This window comes from Wyeomyia smithii, chromosome 2, assembly GCF_029784165.1.
Source record: "Wyeomyia smithii strain HCP4-BCI-WySm-NY-G18 chromosome 2, ASM2978416v1, whole genome shotgun sequence".
Taxonomy (NCBI): domain Eukaryota; kingdom Metazoa; phylum Arthropoda; class Insecta; order Diptera; family Culicidae; genus Wyeomyia; species Wyeomyia smithii.
This window is the reverse complement of record NC_073695.1, coordinates 62,646,857-62,664,322: the sequence shown is the minus strand read 5'-3', so window position 1 is coordinate 62,664,322 and position 17,466 is coordinate 62,646,857. Positions and strand designations below refer to the sequence as shown.

The window sequence follows — 17,466 nt, the reverse complement described above, 5'->3', positions numbered from 1 at the left end:
GGATAGTGAAAAGGCTTAGGCGCATAGTACAATACAATGTAAGTAATCCTGTCCGTATAACTTATACCAATCGTCAATAATATTAATAATACACAATATTTCGCATAGCATTTTAATCGAGCAGAATTTATTTTTTCAACGGTGATGAGGTGCTCAGCCGATGTTCGAGCAACCTTCAACATTATTTTCAAATTACTTCAAGCCAATAAAACAACGTTCCTCTCGAGAATTACACTGGTCAACACAGGTGCGTTGCTCAAGCTTAAACAAAAAAAATGAAAGATTATAGCTATCCATTTCTGTGAATTTTGGTGTCCCTAGCCATTACCTCGTAGACAAAACGTTAAAGCGACGAACCCGGCGAGCAATTTTTATACGACACTGTCACTGGTAATGGCTAGGAGCACCAAAATTTATAGGAAAGGTTGAATAGCTATAGTCTTTCATTTTTTCCGGTTTGGGCTTTTGGAATGCACTTGTTTTTCATTCTGTCGACCAGTGTTATCAATCATTAAAAATAAAAAGTTGAAAGTAAGGTATTACTGAAATTTACCGCTCCAGACCATCAAATTGATAAACTCCTATCGAATGTATTCTCTAATCTATTGTAAAAAGTTCTCCGTTAATCCGTTGTCGTAATATCTCATACACAATCTCTTCAACAGTTTTCATTTGCAGGATATCCAACTTAATTTTTCCAATATTTTTCAATGAATTGAAACAATTTCCTAACAGTCATTGGTGAGCTTTGTTTTCAAAAGAAACGTATGCGAATATAAGTGAGGTCCACACACCAACAAAATTGATTCGAATTTTAAGAGGGCGGTGCCAATACAATATATGTTTGACATTTGAGCATTTCCATGCCAAGTGATCTGACCATACGAAATTTTTTGAGGTGGAATACTTCTCTCAGGAAGTTCGGCTACATAGGGATGTAAAATGAAAATCTAAAACCGAAAAAAGTGAAAAATATGTCAAATTAAAAATGTAAATAAATCTGTTAGTATTAGATGGATTTCCTTCGTTCTTGCAGCAAAAGGTTGGAAAATCTTCTAAGATTCTTCCCAAATGCAGATAATTGTAATTTTATTTTTCAAACTATTGTACTATTGAAAATAGTCAAGCCTTGTCAAAGCGAAAACTTCGGCCTCTGATTGGTCGTTATATGATTGTTTCCCAAGCACGGTCGACAGAATCATAGACCTTGCCATTTGAAACGTGCAATTTGGCCTATGTAAGAGCCTGTTTCACTCGAAGCCGCTCATTATAATTCTAGACTGCAACAGGAGCAGTCCCCCCTTAGCAGCAGCAGTAGCAGTGCAGCGGATAACGGCCACAGCTGTGGTATGGCAACAGGAGCAGTCCCCCCTTAGCAGCAGCAGTAGCAGTGCAGCGGATAAGGGCCACAGCTGTGGTATGGCAACGGATAGCGGAGCGCGTCTCAGCATCGATAGCAGGACCAGGTGATGCAGGGCAGCGGATACTTATGACAACGGAAGCGTCCACTACTGTGGCAACGGGGATAGCGCAGCGGTTGACGTTGGTCTCCGCATCAATACAAGCAGGGCCAGCTGATGCAGTGTGGCATTTTAGGGAAATGCTGTCTCTGAGCGATAGCAGGCACACTAGCAAATGCATCCAATGAAAAGAACGTTCTGGAAAGCTTTTCAGTGTTTATTTGCCCCCAATTATCTTTTCTTCAGTCATGAGCACAACATCCGAAAAGCTTTCATTAACAGCATAAAAAATAATTTTTCGCATAATTAAAATTCAAAAATTATCAAGTTCAAATTATGACAAGCAATTATATTATTGAGAATGGTCAATCCTTGTTGAAGCGCAAAATTCGACTGATCTGATTAGTCGTAGACCTTGCCATTTAAAATTTGCTATTTGTCTGTATAAGAATAAGGATGGGAAATATCGACTGAAATGGCTATCGATAGTCATCGATGATTTCCTACTACTATCGATAGATTTTTTATCCCTATAAAATATATATAAGAGCCTGTTTCAGTCGAAGCCGCTCATAATAGTTCTAGACAGCGACAACAGCAGTCTTCCCTTAGAAGCAGCAGTAGCAGTGCAGTGGATAGCAAGCGGATAGCGGCCACAGCTGTGGCATAGCAATGGATAGTGCACTAGTCGCAGCCTATCTCAGCATCGATAGCAGCTGGGCCAGCTGATGCAGGGACAGAGGATACCAATAGCAGCGTATAGCGGCCAAAACATCGGCATGGCTCCGGATAGCGTAGCAGTTGCAGCGGGTTTAGCATCGATAGCAGCTGATGCAGTAAGGCACTTTAGTGAAATGCAGTCTCTATTAAATGCATTCAATGAGAAGTTGACTCATTTTTACAACACATGAGCCGTCTAGTTTTGAGTGTTAAATCAGCTTTTCACTGTTTATTTTATCACAAGGAATACTTTATTCGCACTGTCAGTGATAACGCCAAGATGTGATCGGTATCTTATCCGATATTGAATTGAACAACAAATTAAAAAATTACTGACACGCAAGCAGCCGGGTTTTCTTTCTTGTAAAAGTATTCTATTTCATCCTTGCGGTCGTGGCTTTGCACACAACCCTCCTGTTAATTTTTGCGACCATATTCGATTTAAATGAAACTTTGCTGGTTCATTGAGCAGACAGTATGTGAAGTAGGAAGAGCAAAAAATAAGCGAACAGGAAATAAGATACAGATTTGGAAAAATATACCGCATCCCGACGGGACTTGAACCCGCAATCGCCCGGTCTCCGGCATGGTGTTTTGACCAATTAAACTCATGAAACTTTGCACAAAAAGTTTTTCTAACAAAATCTTTTCCATGAATTGTACCTACCTAGGTGAAATCCATCATTTTATACCAAGCACAGGTAAAATAAAGTAGTGAAGTCTCAGAAGTAAGCTGTTGCGATTATGATTCAATGCGGTTTCGATCATGATACAAAACAGGCCTTCACATTTCACCAATAATTGACACTTTGAAGTAAATATTTTGCACATTCCACAAAAAGTGTTTCTACATAAAATTTAAATGTTTTAGAACAGTCTTGGCATACTCATCGTGTGTAACAAAGAGGCTCATATAATTTGCACAGAACACTGAAGCATATTAAAAAAAAACGGATGAGTTGATTATTTTTTTCGCGCGCTAAAAGCAAATGCACACTGTGTGGAGAAAGCAAAATACGCAACATTAGAAAGCTTGTATTGTAAAGAGTAAGCGCATAAAGCTCCCGCAGAGAGACTTTTTCGATTGCAACTGATGGAATGTAGATAGCGCACATTTATTGCTCATTGATAAGGGCACTATGATGAAAAATCTAGCTGGGAAAACTTTTCTGGCTGTTTCCTTAATAACTTGTTCTGTAGCGTTTACGTAGGACTCTGCGCTATACTCACTGAGTTTTTTTACTATCACGGTGCGGGTCTATGATAAATTTAGCCCAGACACAGTAAATTTACTCAACAGCACGCAGCTTTGGCTCGCCTACTCATGTGTGTAGTTATATTCCACACTCCCTACGCGCAAAGGCATCGCTCAATAAGGTTGTGTTTTTTTTTCTTGCTCATCGCAATGCCTACTAAAAAACTGATGTGACGCAATTTATGTGTTGATAAATGCACAAAGATGAGTAAGTGGACAAGACTGTTTCAGAATATTTGATTCCATTATCACTGCATGAAAACAAGGTATGATAGAAATTGTAAGAGAAAATTGTATTCGAAAATGGATCATTTTTTCAAACATTTCTACTAATAGAAATACTTAAACAATTTTGATGAAACTTTCTGAACAGCATCAGAAGAAGTTGCTTGATATTTTGCTTAATAAATGATATATTTTTCTTTAAATAGTGAAGAAATTTCGTACATAAAAGTTGTTCCGATGATGGTACATTACCTAACCCTCTCATACCGCCCGCAAGGTTTCTGAGCTAGAATGTTTAAAAAAACCCATGCCAAAATGCTTATACCCTTTAGAAAATAACACTTAAGTCTCAAGAAATCTATCCGCCCGCGAAAAATTCTCAGTTTGCTAAGTCAAATACACGTGCAAAGTTTTATTCAATTCAAAACGACGTTTGGCATGGAAACGCTCATTTCTGACTCTTTAATGGAAACTACAATATCACAAAAGAATTTCATTGCTCAAGATATGGGTTAAACATGCAACTAGTTTCCATAAATCGGAACAAACGTTTCCATGAATATTGCTGCTATAAGGATCTATGTCTGAATGTAACTTCATTCAACAAATATTCACACTGTTTGCATAATTCGTTTGATTCTGCACTTCCGGTGTCATTTGCTAAGGTGTAATTGTATGTACCGTAAAACGGGGTAACATTGATCTTTTTTTCACTTTTTCGTGAGTATTTATATATTTTACAACTGAAATTACAGGTTTACATATTTATAAAACCAGTACTGGCATCCTTAGAAGGAACTTGAGAACTTGAACTTGAGAAGTTAGTTTTAAACGCTCTTCGAAAACCTTGAACTTTTAAAACATTTTTTTTCGTTGTTGCTTCAATTTTCATTATTTGGGGAAACTTTGATCAGTTTCAATTTCGAATAGTATTGAAACCTCCCGTCTGGACGAGGGAAAATTTTTTCTAAGCCTAAAAGTCACACCTTCTATTGAAACCTTTTTGAACTAAAAATGTTAGATAATGCTTTGATAACATGTTTAGAGACCCTTCCCGGATTGACATCACGTTCTTCTTGACTGCTCTTACTGCAGTGCAGAGGATAGTCCTGTCCTTGCACCTAGCCGCGGTATGTACTGCGAGGCATTTTTATGCCATATGTAACTTTACCTTTCGATGATGAATTACATAAACATTGGTCGCGAAAGTTGCCAGAAGTATTTTGTAAGTCAGCAATTGGGAAAACATGTCAATGAATACGAAATGTTCAATATTCGAATAGTATAAAATGCTGCTTTTTGGCACTTACTGAGAGTAAGAAATATAACGGTAAAATTAATTTTAAAATTTGGTCATCAAAACAAAAAGAAATTCAACCAACACAATGTTGTTTAGACCTCGAATGACACAAGACTAAGATGTTATACCTAAATTTAGCAAAAGTAATCACGGAGCAGTTTTATTCATGGGAAGGGTAAAACTGATCAATGCTACCTCGCTGATCAATGATACCCCGTTTTACGGTACCTCTTCACCTCGTATTCTCATTCTTTGGTTTTAACCCATGATCTCAAGTTGGGTGAATACTTGGAATTCGAGCAAAGCAATACTACGTAAAAAACGAAGCAATATGGAAGAAAAGCTCTTGAAACGCGTCTTTTACATCATCCATTTTTTCGCACCATTACCGCGCTTTACTTTTATCGATAAAAATACCCAGTCATCCGTTTTATCTCTCTATCTCTTCCCAAACTATAACAGATTCCTCCTGGCTAAGGATTTGATGGATATCGAGCAACTTTGTGCAATTTATTTCCGGGAGTATGAAAACCGATTTTCACACCTCGTAGCGGAGAAACTGGTAAGTCATTGTAGTTGAATTATATAAATAAAATTATCATTTTACAACCCAACATTTTGCAACCAATTTTACTTCCCTTTTTTCCGAAGACAGCTTACGGTATATGGCAAAGCTACTCTTGCAGCTTGTGCATCGTCAAGTGAAAACTTGCATTTGCTAAAAAGTTTTTCCTATTCAAGCTCTGACTGTGAATGGGGTTCGATGCGTGTGGCAGCAAAAAAACCCACTGCGGAATGACTATGAAATGCGAGAGTGGAAAAGTTCGACGATTTATTTTACCAGAAATGCTACCACGCGCGAAAACGGAAAAGAAGAACACATAGAAGAACGTTCGATTGATTGTGCAGTGGATTGAAATAGGATGTCGAATGCCATGCGATGTCCACTAGACAAGAGTAGATCAGATTTCATCGTCTGCTGGAGCGGCACTTTAGCCTGTTCTGCAGATAGGTTGAATTATCGAAACTTGTCTATGTGGTTGCTTTCTGTGTAACTTGAACATGGACCACAGATTGGCTAAATTGTTTTCCTACTGGTTTGCTTATAATATGTAGTTGGTTGGAAATTTATTTTTCCACAGTACTCCGTTATATGCAAAAAGTAGCATTGAGTTTTATAAGATGCCAAATCTAAATGGCTTAGGGTATTTAATACAAATTCTGGGCGTTATGAGCTTTCCGTTCCGATGTTTTCTACATTCAAGGATTTCATTGAATTGCCTTTCTTCTCAATTGCCCGTGAGTTCTGAACTGTTAGTTCAAAACTTATAGTCGCCAATTCCGTTGAGTGTGCTATGAGCAGATAATGTGATCAGCGAGGTGAGTGAAATTTATTGTAGTGAAGTTAAATAGCTTCTGCAAAGTGTATCCGCTACACGAACACATAATTTCATCGTGGAAATGTATAATAAAACAGTTGAGCCAAAAAGTTAATTTTTTTTTTGGCCGCAAAGTTGCGTTTAAACTCAGGAGTTTCTGCCTTTGTGACTGTTTGTGGGGCAAAAGTGAATAGTTAGAAGCGTACAATTGTTTTCATAACATCGTACAGAAAATAATTTTCCAAAAGGACTTTAACGACTAATTCTAAAGAAAGGCTTCATTCAGTTCATGCGGTGTTTTGTTCTTTATTGTTATAACAACAAACTCTGCAATAGCACTCAAGAATAATATCCTTCAACTAGGGTAAGTAATTTTCAATCTCCATGGGTAATCACGGTGATGAACTGTTTTGATTGTTCTTTCGAGTTGAATAGAAAGGAGATCGCTCTTAGTTGGCAAAAGAATGGTGCTGAAGATAGTTCCAGCCTTAACGCATTGTTGTTGATGTTCAATAATGCACGACAATAAAGCACAGAAAGTGGTTCGATTTGTTCATCCTGGGTAATTATTGTGAGTAGATGGCTGAATATATCAGATTTTACAGTTTACTGAAAGAGTTATTTTTTTAAATTCATTTTACTAAACCATAAAAATTTTATGTAGCAACAAGTCACAAGCAACAACAAATGTGCATTTTAATGACCTTGCACAAGCTAACACTAATGCTATTTTCCTACTTTCAATAGCACATGGTATATCATGACCATTGATGGTCTTCAACTCGTTCCTTAGTGAATACTTCAAAGCAATGAGCGCTGCATATATGCATATTTTAGCACAGAAGGCGAACATTTCTCATGGGACAGTAAATCTTTTGAAGCTAGTTAACTCGCGTTGCTACAGCAGCGACATGAAGCGTAAGCAAAGCACTACAAGGACCAGCGCAATTCAAGTCTACATCCATAAGGATAGTCAATTCAATCCCACATGTCGTCGATCTTGTCTGATGTCGCTCGATTTATTGGAGAGTTCTCTGAAACAAGTGACTTTATCCTACTGGCTGGTACTTGATTTTATAACATCATTTCAGAATGAGTTTTACAAACAGCTTCGCTGTATGTGAATAATAAATCATCCTGCTCTAGTTAATTTGACTATTTTAGTAAAATTAGTAAAAGATTCAGTGAAATTTAGGTTCAGGGGGCAGCCTGAAGAGTAATTTCCAACTCTATGGTTGTAGTTTTTGGCCTTTGAATTTTTCATTAGAGAAGGGGTTCCCAAATCGTGCTCCACGAAGCATTCGCAAGGGTTCCGCGGCGTTTTTGACAAAAATAAAAACCAGCTGTAAAAACAAATTCTGACAGTTTTCCGTTCTGAGTGCTTAGCCGTGTCTTCCTCGATGAGCTTGATGAGCAACTTGTATACATTCGCCCGCCGGGTGAATCTGGTCGACGTTTGGGCCCCGGAGAAACTGCACATCGATGACGTCTGAGAAATGTCATCCGTCAACCCGAATATGGTCGATCGCCTTTTGTGTTTTCGGGTTTTTTCGTGCGAAGTATGTGCTACAGATTAATTTTTTTCTGGCTGCGGAGAAATTTACCAATCTCAGGACGATCTCATCACTGGTGGCATAAAGGCCGTTCATACCAATAATTGAACGGAAAAAAACTATTCCTGCTCAACCTATTCGTTTGAGTCCTCGGTGAACCTCTTTATATCATGTTTTGGGCACTCTCCATATGTTTTATCGAGAAGCTCCTTCTTCATGGCATGTCGTTTGATCAGACTGTAATTGAAGGTTCTCAACACATAAAACTGTCACTAGCCCACCTCATCTGTTTTCATCGTATGACGAAACCGACACTATAATCACCTCTGTCGCAGCCACTGCAGCAGATTTGAAGTCGTTCCCGCGATAGGATCTGCCATTCGAAACTCAAGCTCGGTAACCGCATTACTTGAATGGCTACAACTTCCCCATTCGCATTTTGCGCAGTTCTAAAATACCCACGCTTGCCAATTCGAGTTGAGCTCCCATACTTCAAGTACTGAGTTTCCTATTAACTATTGTTCCTTTTCGTTCTCTTGGGTTGAATTGAGTTATTCGTAGTAGGACGCTTTCAGCATATTGCCATACTAGGGCCGCTACCTTGGATATATGAAGCTGGCAATACACCGGATCTCATGGGCAACGATTACGGAAACCCTTCTCAGTTATTTTTCCTGAGTGAACAAAATTTTTAGACTCAAGCGTAATTTTCTAATGACGATTGTATTTTGGCATTGGCTTTCACTGTACATCATACAAAGCACTGCAGCTTAGAAATCTTTAGTTGTATAGAAGTTTTTCTATGGGAATGGATTGTAGGTAATGAATGCTGCCTAATTAAAAAATATACACCGCAAAAAAAAAATTTTTTTTACTACCAAAAATCTTAAATCAACACTAATTTCAACCCATTATGGACCGCAACTAGTTCCTGATTTTTCTCCAACGTAATTTTGGTATTTGGTTTGTATTGTTTTAATCAAGAAAAAAATGACAGCAATTTTTTCTTACTTTCCACAACAGAGTTTTTTACTGTTCGTTTTGCACTGCAGTGTTACTTTATTCAATTTTCATTCCATCGCTGAAAGCCCGCATCTTTTCCTTGAGACCACTTGAGGATCACTCTAGCCTGAACGAAAACCACGCTTGGGAAAGCCACTAAAGCTGAACCATTACCAAAATAAAAAGACGCTCTGGGAAAACGATGAGAGCAGATAGGACCTTTTGAAATGTTTATCTAGCAATCTAGTATAATTCTTAATATGAATTCAACTACCCTATTAGGATTTTCCAACCATATTTCAGAAGGGCTTAAGATACCCTTGTTGAAAAATTGTCTTCTACGATTATGTAGAACTACACATTTGCATAGCAAGTATTCAGAGGGTTAAGTTTCATTGTCACAGAAGCGGCATATGTCTGTTTGATACCGCTGCACTGTAGAGATGGTCGGGTTTGATGTTTTTCAAACCCGTACCCGACCCGAACCCGAATTTTTTTTCGGTCGAAACCCGAGCCTGACCCGAACCCGAAATTCTTTTATTCATTTAAACCCGAACCCGACCCGAACCCGAAATTTTTTTTCTATGAAACCCGAACTCGACCCGAACCCGAAATTGTGGAACCCGAACCCGGCCCGAACCCGAGATTTCATAGATTTTATAGTCGGGTTTCAGGTTTTCATACCCAAACCCGACCTGAACCCGAAATTTTCAAACCCGAACCCGAAATTTTTTTTTTTTTTTGACAAACCCGAACCCAACCCGTACCCGACACTTTCAAAAATTTTCAAACCCGAACCCGACCTGAACCCATCGGGTACGGGTCGGGTTCGGGTTTTGGGTTTGAAAACCCGAAACCCGACCATCTCTACTGCACAGTGGTCAGAAAAGGCAATTTGAAGAACTTTATTCTTTTGTGCTTAAACGGTTGATGTTAGCCAAAGACAATTTTTTGATCATGGCCTACTATCTTAAAAATAAAAAATCTAACTTTTGATACAGCGAAGATACATGAATAGTTTCTTCAGCAAAGTTGTAGAACTTTTCAAAATATGAACCATTGCAGAAGATATTAAATTTCTATGACGTCTATTTACTGAAATACAAAGCATTTTCGCTGTCAACCCCCTCAAATTTAGTTTTTCTAGCATAACTTTTTAAATATTATTTTTTAAAGAACATAATGTTCTAGACAAATATGACCAGCATAAAAACACAGGTTTCTTTCGAAGACAGCATGTTGCTGCAATCGTTCTATACTGAGCTAGAGCGTTTTTTCATTGAATTATTTCGCAGATTTAAATGCGTATAGGGGAGAAGGAGGCAAACCGGTGCACATCATCAAATACTTTTTTCAAACCTTAAACCTTGTACTATAAGCTAGTTAAACTTTGATACTTGACAATTCATGAATGAATGAGTAGAGTGATGTTTTAGGTATGTATGTTTCTGGGGTTTTCTATACAAAAATGCACAAACTACCTGATTCATGAACGATGATTTGTGAATTAATGAAACATTATCTCGCAAAACTTCTAAAATTAGTGACAACACTTCTAAGGCATATTTAGTTGTTGATTGGTGCATCTATTATGGATCCATCAGTCATTCGACGTGATTAAAATGAACACATAACATATGGACTGTTGCTGGCAAGTAAAACCAAGGATATATGGAAACCAACAAATGATCTACATGCAATTCAACGTTGCGCTACAATACTAGAAGTCATTTCATCTGGCCGGGAAATTAACGCATCAAAATTCAAAGACTATTGTTTGGAAACTGCTCGTATGTTGGTGTCCATATATCCTTGGTTTTACTTGCCATAAAATATTATTTCACGGTGCGGACATTATTAACCATTTCAATATTCCGACAGGCCAATTTTCTGAAGAAGCATCAAGAATTTTCAAAAGATGCTAAGCTTATACTAACTTTCACAGAGAATGAAAACGAGACAGATGAAGATGAAATAATTAGGGTAAGGAACGGCTTAAGCAGCGGCGTCTATTATATTCAGTCGAAATAAACGGGCCTCGATCTCCTGAATTTTGATCAATATCGACAATTTCAATAATGGAAACTAAACTTTTTATTGACTAGCTGTCTTACGAATACATAAAATTCCGTTCAACACGGAAAAAACTTTGAAAAAACTCAATATTGCAGCTATTCAGGCGCTATTCGGGTGCTGAAATAAATCCCCTTCAAAACAGATGCAAACTGCTTAAAAGGTTCGGGGTGATTGGAATAACGTCCCTCGAAAGGGAACTTTTATTGATCATTGTTAAAGTTTGCTAAATCGGTTTTAGAATCTGAAAACAAGTGCTGACAGAGAAAAGGATAGAGAACAAATCGATATACTCATGTTCGTATTTCACCTTACAGATTTCAACTATTTCGTTTCAATACACAGGCGGCTCCTAAAGCTGTTTAAAATATGTTCCCTATCCTAATTAACAATAAACATTGCTGTTATGTGTTCATGTTACTGACTGATGATTGATGGATGCATCTATCAAAAACTAAATATACCTAAGAAGTGTTCTCACTGATTTTGAAAGTATTGCGAGTCATCTGTTTCATAAATTCACAAATCATCGCTCATGAATCAGGTAGTTTGTGCATTTTTTTATAGAAAACCCCAGAAACATACATACCTAAAACATCACTCTACTCATTAATTTTTGAATTGTCAAGTATCAAAGTTTACCTAGCTTATAGTACAAGGTCTAAGCTTTGAAAAAAGTATTTGATGATGTGCACCGGTTTGCCTCTTTCTCCCCTATACGCATTTAAATCTGGGAAATAAATATTAAGAGAAAAAACGCTCTAGCTCAGTAGAGAACGATTGTAGCAACATGCTGTCTTCGAAAGAAACCTGTGTTTTTATGCTGGTCATATTTGTCTAGAACATTATTATCTTTAAAAAACAATATTTAAAAATTTCTGCTAGAAAAGCTAGATTTGAGGGGGTTGACAGCGAAAATGCTTTGTATTTCAGTAAATAGACGTCATAGAAATTTAATATCTTCTGCAATGGTTCATATTTTGAAAAGTTCTACAACTTTGCTGAAAAAACTATTCATCTATCTTCCGTGTATCAAAAGTTAGATTTTTTATTTTTATGATAGTAGGCCAAAATCAAAAAATTTTCTTATCAACATTTCCGTTATATTTTTGTGAACAATTCTTATGAACATTGTCTTTGGCTAACGTCAACCGTTTGAGCACAAAAGAATTAAGTTCGTCATATTGCCTTTTCTGACCACTGTGCGCTGTAGCCGTTTTAAATGATATTTATCTGGACAGTGCCCCGTGACCAGTCCAGTGGTGCTTTGTTAAGGTACATAGTTTCTTCCCACCTTTTTAGTTCCATCTGTATTACACATTTCGTTTTTATTTGCTTCGATTCCACAGTGTCTTGGAACCCAGTACAGTTTAACCTGTTTTTTTTTTGTTGGTCAGCTGCTTCAGTAGTTCAATGCATTCCCACACTAGTTTGGATTAGCAAGTGAATGATTTCAGCGCTTCAAAGCCGCCTGACTATCTTAAAAGATGCAGATTTTAGCATGCATTTATTGGTATTGAAACATTTAGCCCAAGACCTGTCAACCCGCCTCCCGTATTATTACCCATTTTTGATCCGTCTGTATCGATCCTGGTGGAGTAGTTGGTCCCCCTGATTGCCATATTCGACTATCTTTTTCAGCCTAGATTCCATCCAGTTTTCGTTCTCTACTAGTGGATTAATTTCAAAAATTTTCAATATACTCAGATGTCCAATCAAATTACCTTCTAAATACTTATTTGTCATTTTTGCCTTTAGAGCACTCTTCCCAGCTTCCATCGGCACATATTGGTGTAATGGAAGCATACTAGGAATAGCGTCTAAGGCCTTCGACAGTGTGCTTCGCAATGCTCCCGTTATGTACATGCATATTAACCGTTGTATTTTTTCAAGTTTTTCTCGAGCTTTCTTTTGCTTTGTTTTTGGCCACCATAATAAGATAGTATAGGTTACTTTGGGTTCCACTATAACCTATAAATCCAGTGTATCATCGCAGGTTTCAATCCCCATTTCAATCCAAACATTTTTTTTTGCTCACCCAGAAAGCGTTCGAAGCTTTACTTGTCACGTAATCTATATGAAAGTTTCAACTAAGTTTTTTATTATGATTCCATTTAGCGTTATGGTTCTGAACGTTGTCTTCTTCCTGCGAGTGAATGGGACCAGCACTGTCTTTTAAGGGTTTATATTCAACTTTTCCTTTTGGCACCACTGTGCGGTACAATTTACTGCAGATTGCATTCTGTCTCTAATTGTGTTGTAGTATTTTCCACGAACTATTATAACTAAGTCATCAGCAAAGCCGATGACTTCAAAGAATTGAGCTGATAATTGATTGAGAAGATCATCAACAATGAGCGACCATAGTAGGGGAGATAGCACTCCACCTTGAGAACATCCATTTGTGGTTTTCACTATTATTAACGAACCTCCCAATTTTGCAATCACCTCTCTTTTATTCATCATTTTCATGATCCAAAGCGTAATTTTGGGATCATGGTTCCCTTTTTTTTTAAAGAATTTTTCAACGAACGGTAGGACGCATTATCAAAAGCACCCTCTATGTTATGTGACTGTAGATTTATTGGATTGATAAGCAAATTGAGACTTATTTAGTGGATATGTCTGTAAATAGCTTGATTTAATAAATTCATCCATTTTTTCTGTTTTTTTCTCTTTTTTCTTTTTTATTTCTTTTTTTACTCAGTTTACCCACTTGGCATATGACCTGCCAGAGCAAGTATTTTTAGCGAATTTGTCCATTTTCTTATTCTTTATGTCTTCCGGAACATCAAACCGTGATTTGGCAAACACACGGATAAAAATGGTGCATTTTTTTTTTCAGGTACAGTATCTCACCTCTACGTAAAAAACATCATAAGTACTGTTATATAAATCCAACACCTGGTCCATAAAGGGTTAGTTTACAAAAAAATGAAAATTTTCCCTTATTTCTTTTGAAAGAAACTTGAAGTTAGGGTAAATTAACCTATAGTGGACCCCTTTAATTTATTTACCTATAGTGGTCCACCCGAGATTAACTCAATTTTCTTAACAAAAATCGGAATTTATAAAAGTTTGTGATGCAGACTGACTAGACAAGATGGTTCCCGTTAGAATTTATCTGAAAATCCCTCGAGTTTTCGCATAAATTTAGTTGATCTGGTGAGTGGTCCACAACAGGTTAATTTACCCTATGCCAAGTGTAGGAAAATCACGGACAAGACGATAACGTTAAGCAAAGCATTCATTATTATGTTTAAAACACAATTTTTCAACTGACAACAATCAAAATATTTGTCATTGACTTACAATTTTCATAAAATAATGCCAACATCACATAGAGTAAATTAACCTACCTGGAGCACTTTATTTTATTAACCTACAGTGCACAATGGTCCAGAAACCATATGTAGGGGGAAATTTGGGTCTAGAGCTCTATAGCAACATTTTAGAGAAAAACTTTCTCCTACAAAGTTGTTACATATGATAAAGCGCTTATTGAAAAATTATCAAAAATTAGGGTGACCAACATTTTCGATGCAATCAAGTATCTAACTTTTTTATCTTTGTAGATAGAAGAAAAATTTGTTGTACAGTGTTATAGTTCCATTAATTTTAAGTAACTTTGTAAAAAAAAGTTTTTCTCTTTCTTTGAAAACAACTGATTTATATTGAAAAAACACATTTTGCGCTCTAACTTTTTTATTTCAAGTTTCATCTCAAAGCTGTCTTTGGACGACTTTTAGAGCTTTTTGAGAGAAACAATTCGCAATGCTAACATCAAAAATATCTCAATTTTACTCAAAGTTATTAATATTTTTCATCAAAAAATATGCGTTTTTCATTTGCATGTCATTCTTTTCGGGGCAAACATAAAAAATATCTCTTGGTCTCATTTTGAAGGGCATACTTGACTCTATAAAAGGAGGAATTTTGAAAAATATATTATTTTTTAAATTAGAGTAAATTAAATTTGAAAACAAGACAAAAGTTTCAATAATTTTTTACATTACGCATATTAAAACACCCAGATTGATTTTCTGGTATTTTTTCATATAACTAGGATTAATTACGTTTAATTTGATCCAAAAAGATTGAAAATCGATAAACTGGTTCAAAAGTTATGATTTTTTTCAAAATTAAATACATCGAACACAGTCGTTTTTTATGGTCACCCTATTGCGAAGTTGGTCACGCAAAGTGCTTCAATTGTGATCAAAATCGCAGGGATGGATCTATGTTGAAAATAATCAAACCCGTATTGTTTCGTTGGGTGGTTAGGGGGACTATCTCCGAAATAGGGTGACCATAAAAAACGGCCATATTCGATGTATTTTATTTAAAAAAATTAATAACTTTTGAACCAGTTAATCGATTTTCAATCTTTTTAGATCAAATTAAACGTGATTATTCCTAGTTATGAAAAAATTCCAAAAAATAAATCTTGGTGCTTTTATATGCATACTGTATAAAATTATTGAAATTTTCGTCTTGTTTTTCAATTGAATTTACTAAAATTTAAAAACAAACTTATTCTTAAAAATTCCTCTTTTTGTAGAGTCAAACATGCCCTTCAAAATGAGACGAAGAGATATTTTTTATGTTTGCCCCAAAAAAAAATGACATACAAATGAAAAACGCGTATTTTTTGATGAAAAATATTAATAACTTTGAGTAAAATAGAGATATTTATGATGTCAGCATTGCAAATTGTTTCTGATATTTCTTGATATTTTTTATGTTTGCCCCAAAAAGAATGACATACAAATGAAAAACGCGTATTTTTTGATGAAAAATATTAATAACTTTGAGTAAAATAGAGATATTTATGATGTCAGCATTGCAAATTGTTTCTCTCAAAAAGCTCTAAAAGTCGTTCATAGACAGTTTGGAGATGAAATTTGAAATAATAAAGTTAGAGAGCAAAATGTGTTTTTTTTTTCAATATAATTCGGTTGTTTTCAAAGATAGAGAAAAACTTTTTTTTACAAAGTTACTTGAAATTAATGGAGCTATAACATTGTAGAACAAATTTTTCTTCTATCTACAAAAAGAAAGAAGTTGAATACTAAATTGCAGCAAAAATATTGGTGGTTCTTTTCCGATTTAAGTTAATAGAAATTGAGTTTATCCAACGATTGGTCCACTGTGGGAAAGCGGTCCACTATAGGTTAATTTACCCTAAATAATAATATCATCATTCTCTCAGACTGCTATTTCGCCCGCAGCAATTAGGGTAAATTGCTCTATAGAGGACCTCTTTGCACTATTAGCCTATAGTGGACGACTCGTCAGATTAACTCAATTTCTTCTAACAGAATTAAGCAGAAGCAGAATTAATAAATGTTTGTGAGGCAGATTAGTTGGATAACAAGTTTCCTGATGCGGGTTTTCTGAGAATCACTCGAATTTTCGCATAATTAGAGTTAATCTCACCGGTGGTACACTAAATAACGTGGTCCATCCAAGGTATTTTTACCCTATGATTGCATAAGGAATCATATTCCATGCTTCAAAAATGTTTGTGGAAAATTATGTTGAAAAACAAAAAAAAACTGTGCATGGATAAAGTAATAAAACCACATAAAACCAGCCATCGCTTGTACTACGTGGGTCAACTATTGGTTAATTTACTCCATAACAAATTTGTTGGTGAAAAGTCAAGAATGGTGAAATAAAAAATAACTTTATTATTAACCGTTATGTTCTCAAGCATTTTTTCAATTCCACAATACTTACTTTACTTTGCTTTGTTGACTAACGGACCGTTCACCGGTCTAGGGCCGATCGAATTAGGGATGTCCAGCTTCTTCTGTCTTGAGCAGCCGTTCTTCAACCAGCAGATCGTGCATCTTCTTCCATCGCGTGCGAGGCCTACCACAGAGTCGACGGCCTCTTCCTGGTTCTCTAGATAGTTTGGCGGCTCTCTCGTAAGGCATTCTGGCTACATGTCCGGCCCACTGAAGCCTGTCCCGCTGTATTACCTTCACTATATCAGCATGTTTGTATACCTGGTACAACTCGTGATCCATGCGTCTGCGCCACACTTCCTTCTTCCTTCAGCGTCCATGCTTTATGTCCGTAAAAGGCCACTGGGAGTATCAGCGTCCTATTCAGCACTAGTTTTGTGCGAGTTTGCAAACTACGGGACCTCAACTGGTTACGTAGTTCGTAGAAGGCCCTGTTCGCAGCTGCAACTCGTCGTTTCACTTCACGGCTCATATCGTTGTCACATGTCACTAGCGTACCAAGATAAACGAATCCGTCAACCACTTCAAATCGGTCCCCATCTATCTATACCTCAGCATCAACACCACGGTAACTCCCACGCTCCCTACCAGCTACCATGTACTTCGTTCTGGCGAGTTAATGACAAGTCCCAATCTCGCTGCTTCCCTCTTGAAAGATACGAATGCCTCCTCTACGGTTCTACGGTAAATATCAATGATATCGATGTCGTCCGCAAAACGAAAAAGCATGTAGGATTTCGTGATGA

At 36.7% G+C, this 17,466-nt stretch overlaps 1 protein-coding gene across 5 annotated transcripts in view; it reads left to right on the top strand.

The window, feature by feature from the left end:
• Nucleotides 1–17,466, top strand: part of LOC129721214 (uncharacterized) — a 246,426-nt gene that overhangs the window by 194,165 nt on the left and 34,795 nt on the right. For all 5 annotated transcript variants that reach the window (XM_055673513.1, XM_055673512.1, XM_055673516.1 and 2 more), the window contains one exon: nucleotides 5,423–5,522. In XM_055673513.1, the coding sequence (XP_055529488.1) occupies nucleotides 5,423–5,522 (100 nt within the window). The remainder of the gene's footprint in view (nucleotides 1–5,422; nucleotides 5,523–17,466) is intronic.